Source organism: Anneissia japonica, unplaced genomic scaffold (assembly GCF_011630105.1).
Source record: "Anneissia japonica isolate Jap-2015-1 unplaced genomic scaffold, ASM1163010v1 scaffold1302_len1884557_cov193, whole genome shotgun sequence".
In the NCBI taxonomy this organism is placed as follows: Eukaryota; Metazoa; Echinodermata; class Crinoidea; order Comatulida; family Comatulidae; genus Anneissia; species Anneissia japonica.
This window is the reverse complement of record NW_022736804.1, coordinates 484,317-507,999: the sequence shown is the minus strand read 5'-3', so window position 1 is coordinate 507,999 and position 23,683 is coordinate 484,317. Positions and strand designations below refer to the sequence as shown.

Below are 23,683 nucleotides of genomic sequence, written 5' to 3'. Positions count from 1 at the left end.
CACAAAATTCTACTTCTTTTGGATAATGCCCCGTCCCCCCTCCCCCCCCCCCCCCCAATGAAAAATATTTTTCTACGCCACTGCTAGTGTGGGTCTACATCAAATTTTATTGAAAAAATGGTTACTCGACAAACAAAACCGTATATCGGCAGGAAACCATTAAATGCCCACTCTTTAAATTAATAATGGTTGGCCGTTGGCAACAAAAAGCTCATCCGCCCTTTGTTCAGCTATTTTTTTTTATTGCTGCTTGGTGACCATCAGTCCCCTCCAATGTTGTAGCAGGGGGTAGAAGACAATACTAGATTCAAGATTCTTTATTCTTTATTTGTGTCCTTTCGGAAAATTAGTTGGTACATCACATCGCAAAACAAAATGCAGTAGTCAGTATAAATATTAAATAGCTAGTAGTGGAGAAAATAAATTATAATTAGGCCATAAAACTTATTTGATATTTTTATTAAGCATTCTAATGGAAAGTGGTACGAATGAATTAAGATATTTATTTGTTCTACAGACATGTGATTTTAACCTTTTACCCGAGGGTAGCCAAGCAAAAGATGCATTTAGTGGGTGGGAACTATCTATTAAAATACACTTTATTTTATCAAAAATTTTAATCTCACAGATATCATTTAGTTGCCTATTTAGTTGTAGAATTTTACAGGTGGGGACCGATGGTTTAGTCGCCAGCGGCGAGAGTGAATAATTCAATTCAATTCAACGTAACATTTATTTCTATTTTTTCATATATGTACAGCTTTAAATTAAAAAGGTAAATATTAATTTCAGACTATATATAAATTACCTTAACAACTGCAGAAGTACAGAACAGCATAATAAAAAATAAAATGGAAGCTCAAATGCAAAAACATGATATATAGATAATCGAATTTGAAAACGTTCCGTACACAGAGGCGTATCTAGAGGGTGCGGTACACGCCCTTCCAAAAATTACTCGCTCCCCCACCCAGACCTAAATCACGGTCAAGTTGTTAAATCCCCTACAATCACCTTATTTTGCGAGTTAGCTCACTTGGCATTGCAGTAATAGACCTTTCCAGAGTGTCAATCAAACTTAAAAACTGACTAATCAAAACAACGCTAGGAATACGCGCGCGTCTCACAAACACACGTGTTGTCCCATATGTCGTCTTGTGGAACCAAGGTAATTGGAACCTTAGCAACAATATCCAAGGGGCGGGGCTTAGTGGAAAGGTCCATTACTAATACCACTGGTTGCTAGTTTTTTCGTTTAGCTTGGTTGATATTTTTACAGAAATATAATCCCTTTGTTGCCTACCAGCCTCCATTTTGTAGAAAATCTTTATTAATTACAGTAAAATAATATTATTGTGTTTTTGATTTGTTCAGCATGAGTTTTAAATTAAGATAAAACAAAACCAACAAACAGCAATAATAAATAAATAAATCAACCTCTGGAACATATTGCACCAAAGCATTCGGTGTTAGCACAAATTTAAATGCATCAAATAAACTAAGAAATATAAATCAGGGGCGGAACTAGGTTCACATTTAATTGGGGGGGGGGGGGGTGTCAGACTTTTCCCATAAAAACGCCAAAAAAAAAGGGGGGGTCGGGGTCCTCCCCTGGGAAAATTTTGATTCTTAGATGGCGGGAAATGAGCTTTCCAGACTTTTGAGGTGACTTTTAAGTTCTTTAAATTTTAAGGTTTCCTTCGCTTGAAAACGGTCGGGTAAACTTCTCATTCTTATTACTGTAAATACTAGTAGCCCTACTATGTGTGTATGTACGTTACAGTACATAACAAAAATTGAGTCGCTGCGTACATATTCCTTTTTCAATAAATCGATGAACCTCAAATAAGACGGTGGTCGAGGGTCCTCCCCAGGAAAATGTTGGTTCTTAGATGGCGAGAAATGAGTTTTCCGGATTTTTAATCAAAATTCAAGGTTTTCCCTTTTTGTAACCGGTCAGGTAATTTTTTTCTCATTCTTATTACAGTAAATAGGCCTATGTGTGTACCGGTACACAGAGAATTTTGTCAGGACCCCCTGACCCCCCCCCCAGATCCGCCAATGTAAATAGCAATATTCTGGAAACGATACATAAGTTTAGTTGCTGTCTTAAGCACATACTTAATTCTGACTAGAAGTTATTGTTTGTAAAATGACTAGACAATAATATCCATTCAGAATTACGAATTCGTTTAAGACCAATAACCACTGCCTTCATTAATTGTTTACGAATTTTAATGAACCAATCTTTAACTATCATCCATAACGGTAAGAGCGGTAAGTCTGCCAAAAACTCTTGGGTACTCTGTAGGTTTTCTTGATTGAGAAGCTATCGTCTTCTTCTCCACCTAGTAAGAGAAAAGTAGTATTATAAATAGTAGTAGTAGTAGAGCAGCAGCGCTGTAGAGTAGTATGTACCGTAATAGTAACAGCGCCAGTAGCAGCAGCAGCAGTACAATAGAGTGGCGGATCCAGGAATTTGAAATAGAGGAGGCCCAGAGAGAGACTTTCACAGATGGCGGGTCGATGTTACTTCACAGGCCCGTAGGCAGGGGGGGGGGGGTGCATTGGGTGCGGACACCCCCCACCTACAAATTCCAAAAGATCCACTTTTTAATTTCACAAAATCGTTCCTAATTATCACAAAATGCTATAGCATGCATTGCATTATATATTTGCCAGCTTATCTAACCGTTGATTTTTGATAATGTGGTATGAAATTTGTTAGAAATTGATCGTCTCCGGTGATTGCAGATTGATCTATATAATATGAAAAATGTTATCTATAGACCTGCAGATGTACAGGACATAATAGCGTTACTTTTTCAGGTCCCAAAAAACACCCAAATTAATGAAAATTTAAATGACCACCAAATTTCAAAAAGTCCACTTCATAAAACCTATAATTTCACTAAAATCGTTTCTAATTATCGTGAAATGCTATAGTATGCATTACATTTTTTTGCCCGCTCTTCTACCCGTTGATTTTTAAATGTGCTACGAAATCTGTTGGAAAATATCCGCTCCAGTGATTGTAGGCCTACAGATGTAAAGGACATGACAAATTACAGTTTCACAGTGGTGGATTCAGGGGGGGGGAAGAGCCCCCTATAATTATAAAAGAAATGGAGAAAAAAGAAAAATCATAATTAAAGTTTGTCTAAGAGTGCCATTACCGGCCAATTTGAGGTGCCATAATCATAAATTTTCTTACCTCAGCCCCAACCATGGTGGGGCTGAGGTGGTATTGACCATCTGTCTGTCCAAGTTTCTCCCTTCACCCCACCCTCTATTTCTCCTGCTTTACTGTAGGTCCGTATACAATACTCAAATGAATGCAAATTTAAATAGGATATTACAAATTACGGATTTTAGAAATCCATTAAAAAAGGCCCTCAAAATGCTAATTTGTCAGAGCTTTCAGAAGATTCGCCCCACCCTCGCGGAGATCCCTAGGCAGTCGCCCATCGTAAGGTCCACTTCGGTTGCAAACTACGCACCTCCCCATCGAAAATCCTGCCTACGAGCCTGCTTCAGCCCCAACAATGTTGGGGGCTGATTTTTTCTTTAATTTCGAAAAATTTAGGGGGGCAATGTCAGATTTTGTTGTTTAATAATAAACCAGAATGAATAAAAAAAAAATAGTGAAATTTATGTATGCGCAGATCAGATCAGACAGCGAGCTTTGCATGCGGTTTTTGTATAACGTGAAGGTAAATTTTGGCGAAACATTTTCAATTGAAATAGTAATTGTTCAGTTTACCTGAAGTAGACCACACAGGCAAATATAAATGTCAACAATACACTATATGTATTAAGTGTCACCACAAACCATTTTGAGACCAACCACTTGTGTTTCAATGCTATATCACACGAACGAGCTTCGGTTAGTGACCCCTTACACACATGCCCTGCGCACTCGTGGTATCTCTTAACGTCACGTGACCGTATTTGACGCGTTGCGTTCTTGCAAGTTGACCATTCAGTCCAGTTACTAAGTTCACAGTCGACGTTCTCGCATTGGCAGCACTGACCACTGAACCCGTCCGGGCACTTGCATTCACCCGCATCATAGTCCAAAATTCCTTCGTTGTGACACACCCTATCACATGGCTTTTGATCTGTGAATATTCCAGAGCATTCTGTTCCGCCACACTGAGGTGGACTTTGCACATCACGTGTTCGTATTGCCATTCCATGTGGCCCACAAGTGTGAGAGCACGCTGACCAATTGCTCCACGGGGTCATAACACAATCTTGAATCTCACACTCACAGCACTGCCCATTGTATCCGGCTGGGCACGTGCATTTGTCACTTTTGTCGTCCAGAATTCCGCTGTTGTAACATTCCCGGTTACACTCCTCTTCGTCGGTTAAGATCCCAAAACACGGGTCTCCACCGCAGGCAGGTTGCATAGCCATATTACGTATTCTAAATCGCGTTCCTTGAGGTCCACACGCGCGTGTGCACGCTGACCAATCAGCCCACGGTGTCATAACACAATCTTGGATCCTGCATTCACAACACTGTCCAGTGTATCCGACAGGACACCTGCATTTGTCACCTTCATTGTCAATGGTTCCTTTGTTGTCACATTCTCTATTACATTCCCTTTTCTCGGTGATTACATTAGAACATTCTGTTCCGCCACACATGGGTGCAGTGTACACATCACGCGTTCTGAATGTTGTTCCACGCGGCCCACATGTGTGAGAGCATGTTGACCATTCGCTCCACGGGGTCATAACACAATCTTGGATCTTGCACTCACAGCACTGTCCATTGTATCCATCTGGACATCTGCATTTGTCAACTTTGTCGTCCAGGGTTCCATTGTTGTAGCATTTTTTATTACACTCCTCTTCCTCTGTTAAGATCCCAGGACAAGGGACTCCACCACAAGCAGGTGGTTTGTCCACATTACGTGTTCTAAATCTCGTACCTTGAGGTCCACACACCTGAGTGCATATTGACCACTCGCTCCAAGGGGTCATTTCACAGTCGCGTATCTCACACTCGCAACATTCCCCACTGTAACCAGTTTCGCAAATGCATTTTTCAGGAACATTCGACAGAATTCCCCCATGATAACAATAAACATTACAAGCCCTTTGCTCATACGTTTGCTGCGAATCGAAACAATCATTCTCCCTACTTCTAAACTGGATACCACCAGGACCACACCTTTTGGTACAAGGCGTCCACTCAGACCACTGACCAATTTGGCACATCTGGGTCTTGAACTCACAACATGGACCACCGTATCCTTTAGCACAGGCGCATGTATTGGTTTCCTGAATAAAGCTTCCACCATTATAACACTGATCGTTACAATGCTCTATGGTGGAAACATAAAGGATGTAGTGATAGACGCCACAAAATATAAAGGCACCAGCGGACAGCAGCAGGAAGCATAGTAAAATTAAAACACTTCTATAAATGTTTCTGCTCTTATCAACCATCATTGAAATGCGTTATATCGTACATTCATCTGAGGTTAGAAACGAAGTCTATAAAAATCTACTGGAAAGGCAAATCTTTTTAACATCTTAAGCAGGGATTTGCAAAGCCAAAAATTATTGAGGGCGACGTTTAAATTGATATTTTAATCAGTATCGTTTAAAACGTCCCTGCAAGTACTACAAGTAATGTTTATATTTAATATTCAAGGATAACAATACGTTCATACATAGGCCTATTACGGAAGTAGTTCATTATGATTTAATTTAACACTCTTCAGTGACCAAATTAAGAATAGCTTATATTTCTTAATACCAGTAACTTCAGACCAACTCCAAATCGGTACAACAGACCTACAACTCGGACCATGACTTAAACCAGAGCCTTGCAGGCGTCAACGTTCCTATGCATGATACATGGCTTAAAAGTATATAGGCCCTATATATATGTGTATATATACACACACACACATATATATATATATATATACATATATATATACGTATACACGTATATATACACGTATATATATACGTATACACGTATATATATATGTATATAAGCGCGCGTGTACATATATACGCGTGTATATATATATACGCATGTATATTATACGTATATATATACACGTATATATACGTGTATATACATACGTATATATACGTATATATATTATGTATATATACGTGTATATATACGTATATATGTATACGTGTATATATATTTCATTTCATTTCATTTCATTTATTTCGCCAGATATAAATATATAAATATACATAAATATATATGTATATATATATATATATATATATGTATACGTGTATATATACGTATATATATATACATACGTATATATATACACGTATATATATACGTATATATATAAGTGTAAATAAAATATATAAGTATAAATAAAATATATAAATATAAATAAAATATATAAATATAAATAAAATATATAAATATAAATAAATAAATACACATACATAAAATATATATATACATATATATATGTAAATAATATATATACATATATATAGGTATATATAAATAATATATACATATATATGATATTGAAGGGAGTTAGCCGTTAACACTGTTTAATAAATATAATATAAATCATCAAAGGTACATATACAGTGTTTAAATAAGGACATGATGGAACATCGTAGGCTACCCTGTAGCTTTTCCACGAATAAAGTCCTATAAAAGTCATTGTGCAATAATATACAACATATTTTAACTACGGAATTCATTATTCTGTTTAATATTTTTTAAATTTTAACTATGCTATCATAATAATCACAGATAACATCAGTATGAATGTAAGTACTCTGTGGTGAATCCAGGAATTCGAAATAGAGGGGCCCCAGTGAGGGACTTTTCTAGACCACCTCAGCCCAACCATGGTTCATGATGGCCTCTACATGGCCAGAAATGGCATTCTGAGACCTAAATGTAATTATACTTTTCTTTTTCCTCCATTTCTATTTTTATTATTTTGAAAAAAATTGAGGGCCAGGGCCGGCTAACTCCTGTCCCCTTGAAGCAGCCACCGGTGTTACCGTATTTTGAAAGAAGCCGATATTATCTTGATTAGAAACCAGTGGGTTTCTTTTCGAGATGGGCTTCTTTTCGAGATTGCTTCTGTGAACTAAAATGGGGGAGTGGGAACTTCCTTTCAAGATTAAGCCCATGGGGCTTCTATTCGAGGTTAGTGTCACTTTATAACAATTATCATAAGAAAATATGATTGAAGTTAACAATACAGTAATCAATACCATCATCTCTAAAAATCTAACTAATTTTGAGGGATTCGCTGGCCGTTTGTTTTTGTTTTTGTTTTGTTTTTAAAAATTAGGTTTGAAATTTATGTTTTCATAATAAACTTTTAGGTCTAGCAGTAGTGGCAGTAGTAACAGTAGCAGCAGCAGTAGTAACAGCAGTAGCAGCATTAGTAGTAGCAGCAGTACTAACAGCAGTAGTAGAAGTAGTGACAATAGAACAACAGTAATAACAACAACAATAATACTACACGTACGACTATGTCTGTTTTTTAACAACAAAACATACTGCTTTTCCTCATCGCCATAAGGAGAAGTGATGTTGAAATTGCAACAAATCAAGGTTATTAAAAAGTATAAAGTAAAAAACATACGAAAAACAAAAACACTAAATACTACTAAAGAAAACTATGAAGTAAAATAAAAACAATGAAAACCAACTTCACGACTAAAGCGATGTTAGTTTAACTTGAACTATAGCTGCAATGGTAATACAGAGGTTTTACATGGAGACTCATAACCATTGCGCGATATGAGCCGACCCTGCGTAGGTCAGTGCATTTTTAGTTCACAGTAATCCAGTGATTGAAAGCAAAATTGTTCACGCATATCACGGTAATTTTGCGTTTAACCTAGCTGCAGCTGGTTTAAAGGTTTTAGAAAACGCAAATTGCGTTTATATAATCACCCGCCCAATAGTTTTTAGAGATATTTATGTCTGAGACCTTAGCAATTTAAATGACCCTAAAATTCACAACCGAACTGGGATCGTCAATAAGATTTAATTATTCCTTCCTTGTATTACAAATAAAAAAATGCACTCTACTCTGAACATGGTAAACATGGTTAACGTTTTCAGACAATTTCATTCAGATCAGTTTATCAGTTTTTGGGACGTCTGTCATTAAATGGCCATCATGTCCACACCCTACTCCGGATTGACAGCTAAATTTAATCATTTCTTTATTGGATCATGAAAAACTATTACAGGAAGTTTCTTTTAGATCCATTGATAAGTTTTTTGGGTATATATTTTGGTATGGGACTTTGGGCCTTTAAATGACTCTCAAAACCACACCAAAAAACTGAATCGTCAGCAACATTTAATAATTTCTTCCACACCATACTCGTCACAACAATTTAATTATTTCTTTACTAGACTTTGACAAACTAATATAGAAAGTTTCATTTAGACCCATCGACAAGTTTTAGAGATATTTAGGTCTGGGACGTCAGTAATTAAAATGACCCTCACATTTACACCCTAAATTGGATCGTCACCAACACATAACAATTTCTTTCTTGTAACTTGGAAGAAAAAATAAAAACAAAAAATCGCAACACAAACTATGACTTTTCCAGCAACTGCTGGTAAAAGCCAATTACGGTATGATATAGTAGTAGGCAAGTAGTTGTATTAATTAAAACATTTTTAACAACAACAAAACCAGTTATTTCAAATAAATCTCTGGTCAGAACATTTCTATTGTCTTTGTCACGTAGCTTTAATTAAAGTAAGTATTTATAGTTTGGACAGTGGCGGATCCAGGATATATTTTCGGGGGGGGGGGGCTGATCTGTTATACACATCTGGGGGGGGCTGATCTGCCCGACTGGGGGACTTCCCCCTCTAAAATGAGATTTTGTAAAGAATAGCAACCTCTGGATGGCCAGAAATGACACTTTCAGACTGTGACAGTCATGTGTTGGCTTGGCGTGGGCTTATTTTTATATTTTTTCTAGTCCGACTGCCCGACGAGCTCTGTCCTCTCGTGATGGGGGCTTGACCTGTCCGGTGGGGGACTTAAAGCCCCTGCTGCCCACCCCCACCCCCGCTGGCGCCGCCACTGAGGTTGGATCTTCTTATAGGCTACACAGGATGTATAACAAACTTAATTACTTAATGACTGCAGTAAGATTCGAGCCTAGCGCTTGTGCATATCAGAGACCTTCGCATGCAGTTTTATGTAAATAAATTTTATGTATGTGAATTTTGGAGAAACATTTTTTAATTGAAAATTAAAAGTTCAGTTTACCTGATGTAGACCACACCGACAAAACACGTTAACAATACACTATAGGTACTAAGTATCGTCACCAACCATGTAGGGAGCAGCAAACGGTGTTCCAATACTACATCACACGAACGAGCTTCGGTTAGCGACCCATTACACGCATGTCCTCCGCACTCATGGTATCTCTTAACGTCACGTGACCGTATTTGGTGCGTTGCGTCCTTGCATTTTGACCATTCAGTCCAGTTGCTAAGTTCACAGTCGACGTTCCCGCATTGGCAGCACTGACCACTGAACCCGACCGGGCACCTGCATGCATTCGCGTCGTAGTCCAAAATTCCTTCGTTGTGACACATCCTATTACATGGCTTTTGATCTGTGAATATTCCAGAGCATTGTGTTCCGCCACACTGGGGTGAACTTTGCACATCACGCGTTCGTATTGCCATTCCATGTGGCCCACATGTGTGAGAGCACGCTGACCATTCGCTCCACGGTGTCATAACACAATCTTGAATCTTACACTCACAGCACTGGCCATTGTATCCGGCTGGGCACGTGCATTTGTCAACTTTGTCCAGAATTCCGTTGTTGTAACATTCCCTGTTACAATCTTCTTCGTCGGTTAAAATCCCAAAACATGGGTCACCACCGCAAGCAGGTTGCATGGCCACCTCACGTATTCTAAATCGCGTCCCTTGAGGTCCACACACCCGAGTGCACGCTGACCAATCATTCCACGGTGTCATAACACAATCTTGGATCCTGCACTCACAGCACTGTCCAGTGTATCCGGTTGGACACCTGCATTTGCCACCATTGTTGTCAATAGTTCCATTGTTGTCACATTCTCTATTACATTCCCTTTTCTCGGTGAATATTTTAGAACATTCTGTTCCGCCACACATGGGAGCAGTGTACACATCACGCGTTCTGAATGTTGTTCCACGCGGCCCACATGTGTGAGAGCATGTTGACCATTCGCTCCACGGGGTCATAACACAATCTTGGATTTTGCACTCACAGCACTGTCCATTGTATCCACCTGGACACCTGCATTTTTCAACTTTGTCGTCCAGAGTTCCATTGTTGTCACATTTTCTATTACACCCTTCTTCTTCGGTGAAGTTTCCGGGACAAGGGGCTCCACCACAAACCGGTGACTTGTCAACATTACGTGTTCTAAATCTCGTCCCCTGAGGTCCACACACTTGAGTGCATGTTGACCACTGGCTCCACGGGGTCATAACACAACCTTGGATTTTGCACTCACAGCACTGTCCATTGTATCCACCTGGACACCTGCATTTTTCAACTTTGTCGTCCAGAGTTCCATTGTTGTCACATTTTCTATTACACCCTTCTTCTTCGGTGAAGTTCCCAGGACAAGGGGCTCCACCACAAACCGGTGACTTGTCAACGTTACGTGTTCTAAATCTCGTCCCGTGAGGTCCACATACTTGAGTGCATGTTGACCACTGGCTCCACGGGGTCATAACACAATCTTGGATTTTACACTCACAGCACTGTCCATTGTATCCATCTGGACACCTGCATTTTTCAACTTTGTCGTCCAGAGTTCCATTGTTGTCACATTTTCTATTACACTCTTCTTCCTCGGTGAAGTTCCCAGGACAAGGTGCTCCACCACAAGCAGATGGTTTTTCCACATTACGTGTTCTAAACCTCGTCCCTTGATGTCCACACACCTGAGTGCACGTTGACCACTCGCTCCATGGGGTCACTTCACAGTCTTGTATCTCACAACATTCTCCACTGTAACCACTTTGGCAGATGGATTCTTCACGAATATTCGACAGAACTCCCCCATGATAACAACGAACATTACAAACCTTTTGCTCATAAGTTTGCTGCGAATCAGAACATTCATTCTCTCTACTTCTAAACTGAATACCACCAGGGCCACATGTTTTGGAACAAGTCGTCCATTCAGACCACTGACCAATGTGACAAATCTGGGTATTGAACTCACAGCGTGGACCATCGTATCCCTTTGCACAACTGCATGTATTGTTTCCATGAATAAAGCTTCCGCCATTGTAACACTGATCAGTAGGCCTACAATTCTCTGTGGTTGATTGATAAACGATAAGAAAGACAGCACAAAATAAAGAAGCGCCGGTGATCAGCAGTAGGAAGATGACAGGTCTGTTAAAATGTTTGCTTTTATCACCCATTTTGAAATACCGATGCGTTATATCGACTTATTCATCTCAGGTTAGAAATGAAGTCTATAAAAAAAAACTACTGGAAAATCCCATCCTTTAACATCTCAACAGAGATAGTAAAGCCAACACTAACGAGGGCGACATTCAGACATTTAATATTCATGGCTAGCAGTATGTTCATTATCATATTATGGAATAACAGTCATGCTCCATTATGCTCCATTATGATTTAAGGCAGTATTCATCAGTCACCAGACTAAGAATACAGTAGAACCCCTCCTTTGGGACACCCCTATTTAGGGGACACCCCTATTAAAGGGACACTATTCCGTAAAACGAGCGGCAATATATCTTTTAACACTACAGCCAATCCCTACTAAGGGGACACTCCTATTAAGGGGACAGGAACACTTTCTGAGTGTGCCAAATGGTAAAATAACCCCTATTAAGGGGACACTTAATTTTTTTATCACTGTATCACAACAACTACAGCAGTCTCTAAAGTAAGAAAAATTCACTCAACTTCATATTTTAACACCTTTTGAGCAATAAACCAGAATTTTCTCCCCTGAATCATCTCTGAGTAAACGTTGGTATAGGCCTACTGAATGTGTTACTTCATATAAACCAATCTCGTCAATTTCGACCCTTAACCATGGGGATTTCGTTTCCTTTTTTTTGTGTACTTTATATAGGATTCTAATACATACCACAACATGCTCTATTAATTCTATGTCTTGACTCTATTGATGCTACATTAAACCAGTAGAAAGCTCATATTTTAAATAAATAAAAGGAATATTTGATTTATTAACATTGCATCATGAAATAATATTTCATTTATTATTATTATTTTATTACTTACATCATTTATACAGCACCTTTTCTTTGTAGATACAAAGCACTTCTTTTTCCCTGGGCATTGGGTCCTCATGTTTTAAGTGTTGCTGCTGGTAAATATCGCAAAAGTAGGCAAGCCCACCAGGTACCCATATACTCCTGTGTGGAGAGAACCCATGCGGTGGTGGTTTGATGAAATTGGGAGGCATAACATGTACCATACAGGCCTGTATGGTCTACCTACGAGCCCGACGAGACAGGTGATGCAGGAGAAGCAATGCAGATGAAGTGCCTTGCTCAAGGACACAAGCAAAATGTACAGTGCAGCGAGGTACTGAAACCCCGACCTCTAGGTTTATTTAAAAAAAAAAAAAACTATTATTGTTTTAATTACATTTGTGCTGATTTCATATAAATTTATTGTATTTACATTGAAAATTGTTGCTATAAATTAGTTCTAATTCTACTTAGCTGCTTGTTATGACAATAAAAATAAAATTATACAGAATTTATGTCATCATTGTATGAAAACATGCCAAAAACCCCTATTAAGGGGACAATTTTGCATTTTTGGTTAGTGTCCCCCGAATAGGAGTACCCCTACTCAGGAGACACCCCTATTAAGGGGACACTTTTTTTGGTCCCGAAGGTGACCCCTTAATAGGTGTTCTACTGTAGTTTTTACTTTTTACTATGTCAGTGTTGCCGGACCATTTAGAATCATTATCTAGACAAAATAAGTTTAGGTAGTTATCTTTAACATTTTTTAATTTTCGCTGTGTCAGTGTTGCCGGACCATTTAGAATAATTATCTAGACACTAAAATAAGTTTAGGTAGCTCGGTTCTATGGCAAGCCGCAATATATAGCACCAACCTAACTAGGACCATAGGTCAGTGGCGTATCTAGAAGTCTTGAAGTGGGGGTGGGAGCTCGATGATCAGTTGAGGGGCGCTAATTCGCAAAATATGGTGATTTTAACTACTTGACCGTGATTTTTTTTGTGGGTGGGGGGAGGGAATACTGGGGCCAGCACTCTCCCTAGATAGGCCACTGCCATAGGTTTACCATCCCAAATCAGACCAACACTCACTAAAGCTCGGACGCCCCTATTCGGACCAAAACCAACTAAAATTACGCAACAGGATGGGAAGACGGGTGGACGGTGGTTTTGTGCTCATCAGAGCGTGAAGACTACAGTAAACAGTAAGGGGCGCTTAACCCGAATTGTCGTTGTTGTCGACGGCTCCCCGTCCTCTTACGTAAAGTGCTTAATAATGCCTGGAGAGTTAAAATGAGTGTGGTGAATACCAGTCTTATGAGGTTGAAGATAGTAGGCCTATAAGCAGAGATGTCCACATTCAAATTTGGGCTGCAGCACCACTCGACTATACCACAACATGGACACAAACACGTTCGGTAACCCCGTCTGTAACCCGCTAAACTCTCTGAATTATGGAACAAAACTATATGTAAAGTTGGCTTTGCTGTCTCAGCAGCCGTTGAAATAAGGTTAAATAATAACAATACTGTAATTATAATTTAAAAAAGACAGTAAATTTGTGTTTTATTGGCAAAGTTTGGGTCTATATAAACCTCCTACACCAACCCGGGGAAGCTGAATCAACCTATTCTGTAAAGTTTCTTTAAAAAAAATATATATATATTAGGCCAATAAAATGTTAATACCGAATTTACTAAAAGTTTCTATATAACCATATAACCTTAAATAATATTAAGCATTTTCACCTTAGTTCTCCTCAGCTGTAAATGGGTAGACTTGTCCGGTTTAATTATAGGGCGATTACGAGCAGCGCGAAGGAACTTATCACAGTACCACACAATGCCGAGGCTTACGGTATTACATTGGGCTCCTGTCAGTTTACATTAATACGATTACCTTTACTTTTTACTAATCTTCTAATGGTCACAACTATGACAAAAACTCAATAACTTATCATCGCTCCGTCTTTATTTAAAAAAAGTGTACGAAAGTTCGTATCATTGAAATATATCTCCTATAATTATGTATGGTTACAAATGTTATGCATTCTTCAACTAGATAAAAATTCTTAAAAATATATTGGCCTATTAGTAGAATATGTTTCTAATCGCAACCTCCGGAGAACATTACGCTCATAGTGATTAAACACTTAAGGAACAGAGTTTTAAGATCAACACCCTTGTAAAGTTTGACTTAATTAAAAGTGTATTTAACCTTTCTAAATTTTGAAACCAAATTCAGTTCTCATTCGAGATCAAGCTGTTTTAACAGTATAACATTTAAAATGCAAACAAATGGTCTATTTCATGAATTTTAACAAATAGTTTATCATTTTTATTCAAAACTCTTATCAATAATGGGAAATGTCCCAATTCAGCTCTCATCTTTTCTAGAATAGAGATTCAAGGTATACAATATTTGTATATTTCTGAAATTGTTAGCGTAATAAATAAGAATTTTATAAATCCGCGTATTAATTAAACACAATGATAATGAAAAAAAAACCAAACTGCACAGAAGTTACTATGTGCTCATAAACCAAATGATTAAGGCCGGTAACTGGTCTTTCTGTAGCATAGAAACGCTACCATGCATTCTGTATGTACCGAAATTATTTCAAAAAACCCCTTAGGGATTTTACAAGAGGATTTTATTTATTTTTTTGTAAAATGACACATCTAATAACACTCGAATAAACACCGCTTTTATATTCTGAAAAAAGAAAATAAATGATAACAGAAAAATTCATAAAAAATAATTTTCTCGTTGTTTTCTTTCGTTAGTCACTTAGTGACACAAACATGAGGAAAAACAGAACGATTATTCTGTGCGGGTTTTTATTCGAATAAATACGGTACAAACATGGTCCATTATTACACGATGCAGCTCTACAGGCTTCAAAACAATCAAGCTGTCTCCGGTTTAGGAACGTCGGAATAATCACTATTCGATGAATTTTGTCTATAAAAAAACGAAATAAATATCCAAAATCAGTATCATATATTGATGTTTAGATGTGGAAGATCAAATATGGGGTTAATCATCATCAGTCATCATCTATCCACAACATAATAAACAGCGTAAACAATTTCATGTGGTTCCAATGTAATAAAATTTAAACATAAATGTTAACTTGAAAAGAATAGATTATAGTGATCGTTTGTTCTAAAAAAAATGAAAATTTCAATATAATTGTTATTGCACTGAAACCAGATGAAATTGTTTACGCGTATCCGAAAATACGGTCGAGAAACAATATATTTAGTGCGATGATGTCTTGCAAGCGCCCTCATAAAATCATCGTCATTCACTTCTGAGAGTGATCGAAATGTAAAGAGGTTCTGTAATACTTGGTTCAACAAAAATGCGGAGGCCAAGGTAATTACTATTTTTGTGAAGAAGAGAAAACGTATGGCCTTATTTTATTTTGACGAGAAACATGTTTATTTTAATTTGTTATAATACATGTTAATATGAAATTCAATCCAACCCAGCATTAAAAATGTAGCACGTGACCTGACGTCATTGGCATGCATATTATTTACATTAATTAAGTGGGTGTATAATTTAATGATCACTTACTTTTTAAAATTTTCACCGTCTTTCAGAGTTTCTGGAAGTCGTACATTCAACGTTTCCGGCAACAACAAAACGAGTAGACCCGCAGAAATAGACGCCACACTAAACACAAGATAGGGGACTACTGGTTCCCAAAGTTTGCCAATAAACAAGATTTGTGGCGCCATAATACCGCCAATACGAGCCGACACAGAGCAGCATCCAATACCCACCGCCCTGACAGAAAAAGATAAATTCATGTTACAACAGTTAGACCATATAAACATAAAATTATCAATAGATCGATTATCGACTGGACTTCCAAGTAGGCCATACTACCTCAGACAATACGGTATTAATACTGAAAGAATAATAAAAACGCACTGAACTAGTAAAAGCAGTTATAATTTTGATAAATGAAATAAGCGAGTCGAGTTTTCGAGTGGAGAGGTGCTGCAAACTTGGTCATATAGGCCTATAGTCTTACCATCGACGCAAGTTCGAGAAAGGTATCTTTGACGCACTAAGACTTGTCGGTTAAAAACTCAAATCCAGATGCCTAGTGCACTATTTTTGCTTGTAGAACTGAGAGCATCTTTCGGAAAGGTTACCCCGGTGTTCTGTCTACTCGTACCCCAATCGTTGTAAAATGCGCTTTTCCTATGCTGTGTAATTCTATACAAAATGACGCAGCCTGCAATTTACAGGTAAATTCTTACATTCAGCTTTCACTTATTGATTATACTGATTTATCCAGCTGTATAGAAAAGCTCGAAGAATAAGAACAATATTGGATTGAAAAAAAAATCAACATTGTCTTGTGATTATTTAAAACCGCGCCGTGTAAAAACAAAACCCACCTGACAGGAGTCGGGAATTGCTCAGCAGAAAATATGTATATTAAAGCAAACGATGAAGTAATGCAAAACTTCCCAACCATTGCCACACCTACAAGTACGACACCTTTAGCTGAAAATAACAAGTCATAATTATGATAAAAATATTTTATTATAGAACTTTTTTCCCCGACCAAAATGATCATTTATTCATCACTTGTAACATAAATTATGAAATACATTACACAAACTACACATATCAGTTTCTAATTTTCGTTATTTTCCCCCTTTTCTATATATTTTTAAATATCTAGGCCACTATTTGCTTTATTAAATATTATTTCATTAAGAACATTTCCCATACAAAGCAATACAAATAATACATAATAATATTTTATCTTGTCAACATTTGTGAAAGATGATTCATATTGGATAGGCTAAGTCAATCTTACACAGTCGGCCGATTTTTTAGATTGCGCCATTCAAATTCACTTAAAAATGTAGGCCTATTAAATAAATCAGGTTTTGACAAACAATCATAATATTTAATTCTAAATTTTAAAATATTAAATGAGGTAAGAACCAACATATAATTATTTATATAAGTATTGAGAAAATAATCAATTTTAATAATTTAGATATGAATATTACTGACGTTTATTTGTTACTATTATATTTTTACACCGTCTAAGTACAGAATTCAGGTCTTCTTCGCCAAAAGATAGGTCTGCTGTCTGAGAGGTACGTAAGTGTCCTACAGATTTATTTCCTATTCGACAAACAAGTAGGTAATGGAGGTTTATACCTCCAAACATGGTCTAACACTCACGCAAAAAGAGAGTCGTGAAGCAGGCTAATCCACCAGCGATCATGACGAAGCTGATTGTTCTGCCGCGACCAAATCTACTGGCTGTAGAGAGGCAGAACACGACAGCTGGAAACTCCACAGCTCCACTTACGAACATTGCGACGTAATCATTAATTCCCATATTGCTAGTTCCTAGGGACAATCCGTAGTATACAAGGCTGTTGACCGTCCTAAAAGTAGTTCAGAAAAAAAAAATGGAATATTAACGAATAATTACCGTATCATATTTAGGATGAAATCATGTTAAAACAGTCGATTATAATTATTACAAAATATTATACTCATCGTCATTATACATCATACATGTGCTTGTCGTGAGTAAAATATTGTGCTGTCACAGGTATTGAACCCAGTATTATGTAAAATAATGTCTGAGGTGTGTTTCTAACTAATACTGTCATTGCTTTCTTAATCATGCTTTTATCGAAACAATGTTTTTTTTTACAAACCAATTGTAAAACAAATTAAAAGATTTCTTCCTCATGTTTGGTGTACGCACAAGATCAACACACGTATGTTTCTTGTAATTTTCACAGGCTTCAATTTTCATCTGCAGAATGACAATGACAATGACAGTAAATTAGTTAAATATAACTGAATAACATAAAAAGCATATAATATGTAGGCTTATATTTATATAGGCCTATATATATATATACATATATATATATAGTGTACTGTATATATTATACACATCTAGATGTGTATAAGAGACAGATATACACGTAATATTTATTATTTGTTTATACAACATGCCATTGTTCTCCTATTCCACGTATCCCGTTGTGATTTTCTTTAAATGTGTCGTTCGTACCCTGCTTGCCATCTCGTCTGGTTCACTGAATTCTGATGGAAGCACAGTACCGTTCTCTTCTGCCATTTTCTTCAAAATATCCGTTGCTTCCTTATATCTCTGTTGTGTTACCAACCACCTCGGTGATTCTGGGATGAAACTAAAAGTACAGCAAATTTGTGGAAAACTAGAATTACAATTGTAGTACTAGGTTTAACCAAAAATATTAGCCTATGTCTTTTTTTCACATTATTATATTTAGCCATGACATTTCTCTGTAGTGTAGTAGTGGTCGTAGTAGGCCCGAATGCACAATGCACTTTTATAAGATGCTGCAGTATTACGCAACACTTCCTTGAGAGGTAGCAGCCTATAGTCCCATGTTTAGTTGAAGTTTAATCAAATGACCATCGAGATAGGTCTTATGTCGGCATAAATGCGGACATGTTATAATTACTAACTACTAATTTTGCAAAGATATACCGTAACGATTAGCAGATAAATATTTCCTAAATTTACGTAATGTAAACTAAATATAATGTTATGAAAAAGTGACTCACGGATACATTATGAAAGTGAGAATAATAGGTATGGATGCGGCAAGTTCTAAATGACGCCATGATCTGATGAAATAAGCCAGGATCGCCAGCAACATGTAACCAATGGCGAAAAACAGTTCTATTACGATCCCGGTAAATGTACGTGGCTTTGGACCAACGATTTCTGTACCTAAACAGAACAAAAAAGTACTTCAAAATGACTTTTTTCATTCAAAAAGTTTTCGACAAGATTTATTTTTGGGCCAGCATTAATCCGACAGTATGACTGGTTGTTATGCAGCGAATCAACTTAATCAACTAAGCATTAAGAAAGAGACAGAGTACAACCCCCGCCGGTGACGTGTCACAAAAGTTAGGTTCCATTGCAAAATTAAGGTTCCGAACCTAATTTCACGGTCTAAAGAGATAATTTTGCTCTCATTATCCAGACCGCGAAGAACTTAATTTTTTATTGTTGGTGCTACACTAGCCATTTAATGTGATCTGATGTCATTACATCATGTGACACTCCACCCTGAGTTACCAAGACTACGTTAGAAGAAGAATTACACCTTTGAAGAACAGTATTACACTCTTGAAGAACATTAACTAAACCTCTTTGCTTGCACTCTGAAATTGTAACTTTGAGAGAAAGTGCGTCCCAGCATAATTTGGACCCTAAATACGTCTTTCTTCAATCCTCTGTCACCATCATTACAATTTTTATTTTATAAAAATGAGAAACAAAAAGAACAATGTTATCGTTTTTTGTCAATGTTTAAAATTTCAATGCTTATAGTTCACTGGGAAAGCATTTATATTGAACATAACACTGTACGAAAAGGCATGTTTGGTCAACAATGGTAGCTTTACTACATACCGGTAGTAGTAATTTACGGACAACTTACTACTGTCGAATTGTATTGAGTAAACATTTCTTCCCTCGGGGTTCTGTTTTCAAATGGATAATCTAATAAAGCCAATTCGAAGATATAATGTACAGTACTTTGGAAAGTAGGTTACCAAATGTGCAACAAATGATCAATCCATTCACAATCTCTTAAAGTTAATGTTGTCAACAGGTCTGCCTAAAAGAATGTTTCATTATAGGCGTTTTATCATGGAGTCTGTGTATGACTGTGAATCGTACCGTAATTTACCATTTTCTTACGATTACGCTTTGTCCACAAAATCAATGTTCTTTGACAAAAAAACTATTGCATGCCCATATATAGTCATGATGTGCCTATAGGCCTATATGGTTATAATGTGATGTCATCATGACCGTATGAAGGCATGTCATATGCTTTTGTCAAATATAATTTGATAGTCTGGACAGGGCTTAACACATATTATAAAGCTCTGTTCAGATTATAAAATTTTCGTTGACAAAAAACTTTTGAATGCACGTCATAATGTGTCAATATATTATGGTCATGACGTGATGTCATCATTACCATATTTAGGCATGTCACATGTTTTGTCAAATAAACTACTTATTTCACCTCTGACTGATTCCCTACGATACCCTGAATGTACTCGTCATGCAATGTCTTTATCTATTGTATTTAAATTCCTTGTTTTTGGTGTTTACCGTATCTGATCAAAGAACGCAAGATAGTGCAACTGACAGTTAAATCGCTAATATTTAGCAACAATGCATTTTCCTTTGCCGTTGACTTTGACATTAACTTTTTAAAGGTTAAATAGAAAATATAAATTAAAAAAAAACTTACTGATGACAAAGGCTACTAAATAAATGCCCATGCTTGCTCCCCCGATGCAGAATCGCATTACACAGAAAGACCAATAGTTTGGAGAAAATGCAGCCAATGTTCCTACTAAGGTAACGATTGTTAAGCAAATGAATAAAACCTTCTTCCTACCGATACTGAAAATATACAAAAAATAACAATATTTTCTTTTTTTTTTATCTTATTAAGAATGAAATTGAAGTCGTTCCCCTGCCTTTAGGTGCATTCACACCGAATCCGAATTTTCGAATCGGAAAGTCTTCCGAACCGATCAGAAAATGAAAGAATAGGGACGTTTGCGTTCAGCGCATCGGAAAGTCCAAATGCTGTCCGAATTTCGTTTCGGTTCCGATGTGAATGCAGCCTTAAACTAGGCCTATGTGGCGCATTCACACCGAATCCGAACTCTCGGATCGGAAAGCCTACCGAACCTATAAAAATCGGACCAGTGTATGTGAATAGGGACGATGGAGTTAAGCTCGTCGGAAAAGCGGTCCTAATTTTGGGTAGGATCCGAATGCAGCTTTAACTGAACGTGATAGGCCTATATTTTCTCCTCATTGCTATCTACTTGATATAAGCTAGATGTCTTTTCAATGACTTACTGGTCCGCAAGAGATCCCCACAATAGCGATCCCACCAAAACGCCTCCAAAGAAAACTGACGAAGACGTAGCTGGCTTGTTAGCATCGTCACACACCAAATTCCACTATCCAAAAAACAAAAATAACTGTGATATTAGACAATTTGTTTGAAAATAATCATTGATATATTCGGTATTATATTTCTCCATTAGTTAAATTTAGCATCACCATCATATCATCATCATCAAGAGCAGCATCACTACCATTTTCATACCACTATCACCACAGTCACTCTCACCATTACCCAGATGCGAATACAAATAGGCCTATAAATAATGTAAAATATATAATATTTAATAAAAGATAAATAATGTGTATTATTTTGGTTGGAAGGCGATTAAAAGGGAGGGGTTGACCTACTGATGTGACAGTTCTGACTTATATTTTCACTTGGACGGTACCGTATGATCAGCCATGTGCCACACTGCCACGTCCTCATAAATAAGAAATAGTACCGGTACTTAACCTAGGCATGACCTAAGTAAATTCTTAGGTGACTGGCGTTTAAGGTCAGTACTGTACATCTCTCAATGCATGGAAAGCAAGCGAGATCAGATGATGTGTGGGTGGGTGTGTGTGTGTGTGCAGAGATTTGACCCTTACACTTCTCTAAATCTGTCGAAATAAACTGAATAAAAAACCCAAGTATTGCGATAAGCTTGTCATTTTTCAACTTCAAATTTATTTCCCCAGTAAATATATTTTTCATACACAAATAAAACATAAAACCATTATAGGAAGGCGAAGAAAAATATTAATACATAGTATTCTTACACACACACAATTAATAATTGATATAAGTCTATATTAATCTCTAATTCTCTGGTAAAACAGTCGCAAACACTGTAATACAGACTACTGTCAGAATAACTTATACATTATTATTCTCTTTGATTCTCCGAAAACCGAGGATCAAATTTCGCAATTATTTGTACCATCTCTGACCTAGAGACTGTCCTCCATGCGGGAAGGAGGAGCTCTTTCCTAATTCATAAGCGGATTCAGTCGTTTCCTGTAGAATATCATCCCTGAATCTTATGAAATTACTACAATACTTGGTTAGTCAGGCGATTCAATTGATCATATGAGGTCTATCCCTGAATTTTGAATTACAATGTCACAAATGTTAATATCGCCCATAAATGGTGGTTGTATACAAGAATAGCAAAGAGTGTAGACAACAAAACGTGACACATAATACATTTTTTTAAAATAAGAACCAGTAACATTTTGCCCAGGCTCAGTGTTCTTATTTTTTGGCCAATTTCAGGCTCAAATTGTTCTTTTTACACACTTTTCAAACATAGAAAATTATTATTGTACAGCAGTCTACACTGTACTGGGAGGTGAAAGCGGCCCTGCAAAAAATGGCCCATGAATGAAAGGCCCCACAAAAAATAGCCCCGGTTAAAAAATGGCCCAAAATGGGAGGAAAGTACACCTACTGTACTGTATTATAGAGGGTATTACATAGTCACACCTACTGCACATAAGATACAAACATAACTTTTTGGTTTTTCTAGTTTGACATTCTACCTCAGCCTCAATTTGTTCTTATTTTGTTCTTAATTTTTAAGCAATTTCAGCCTGAGTCTTCTTATAAAATGTGTAACATTCTCACCACTCTCATCCCCGAAATACATTTATATTACTAAAGCACAACATATTTTCTAAGAAGATCTTCAAAATGTTTATTAAATTACACAATGACTTATGTCACCCTTGGTAGCTTATGATTACTACCCTCATCATCGGCTGTCGCTATATGGGAGTTTTTGCTTCTTTGCTTTTATATGTATAGTCTAGGCTATATAATTTTTTATAATGTATATGTTGAGCACAAATTGTAAACACCAGGCAGTTTCGATAATAAGCAAACCCAATTTGTATTTCTGTATTTATGTATTCATTATGAAATACAGAATATTATTGTCTGATTTATGCTGTGTTCTGTTTTTTTTTATATGAAATGTGTATTTTTGATATTTATTATTTGTTATGATAGGTTTTTGTTTATTTGTGACCAATTTTAATGTTGCTTTTGATAATGAAAGTGAAAATAAATTAAATAAAGAGGAGACGAACTTGTATAATCTGATTGATAATTCTCCAGAAATTAATAATACACAAGTAGGCCTATTATAATACCGGTAATGTATTATAATAACGCTTCATAATAACAATGCTTCTAAGCGGTTCGCATATCCCGGTCATTATATGACACACATATGGAATACAAACTCAGTTCCCAAGGGAAAATATTTTTGTTCACAGTCAATGAATTTGAATAGCAACTCGTGTTAAAAATTTGACTAGCCACTCATATTAAGATATGCTATATATTCTGGTGCGGATGCAGGGGGTGCATGTCGCATCACACCCCCCCCCCCCCCCCCCCC

The 23,683-nt window shown here is 37.0% G+C and overlaps 2 protein-coding genes across 2 annotated transcripts in view; both read right to left on the bottom strand.

Moving 5' to 3' along the window:
* Positions 1 to 1,661: 1,661 nt before the first annotated feature.
* On the bottom strand, positions 1,662 to 11,531 carry LOC117116859 (neurogenic locus notch homolog protein 1-like). Its single transcript, XM_033260960.1, has 3 exons — positions 9,282 to 11,531; positions 3,764 to 5,470; positions 1,662 to 2,348 (listed from the first exon to the last, which is right to left on the bottom strand). The coding sequence occupies exons 1-3, from the start codon at positions 11,456 to 11,458 to the stop codon at positions 2,330 to 2,332; spliced, it is 3,903 nt and encodes a 1,300-aa protein (XP_033116851.1). The 5' UTR covers positions 11,459 to 11,531; the 3' UTR covers positions 1,662 to 2,329.
* Positions 11,532 to 14,244: 2,713 nt separating this feature from the next.
* Positions 14,245 to 23,683, bottom strand: part of LOC117116906 (organic cation transporter protein-like) — a 16,590-nt gene continuing 7,151 nt past the window's right edge. Inside the window, exons 2-10 of the mRNA XM_033261038.1 lie at positions 21,246 to 21,349; positions 20,623 to 20,777; positions 18,908 to 19,076; positions 18,369 to 18,507; positions 18,004 to 18,104; positions 17,516 to 17,724; positions 16,711 to 16,819; positions 15,875 to 16,087; positions 14,245 to 15,253 (exon numbers count right to left, since the gene is read on the bottom strand). Coding sequence (XP_033116929.1) covers positions 15,199 to 15,253; positions 15,875 to 16,087; positions 16,711 to 16,819; positions 17,516 to 17,724; positions 18,004 to 18,104; positions 18,369 to 18,507; positions 18,908 to 19,076; positions 20,623 to 20,777; positions 21,246 to 21,349 — 1,254 coding nt within the window. The 3' untranslated portion in view covers positions 14,245 to 15,198. The remainder of the gene's footprint in view (positions 15,254 to 15,874; positions 16,088 to 16,710; positions 16,820 to 17,515; positions 17,725 to 18,003; positions 18,105 to 18,368; positions 18,508 to 18,907; positions 19,077 to 20,622; positions 20,778 to 21,245; positions 21,350 to 23,683) is intronic.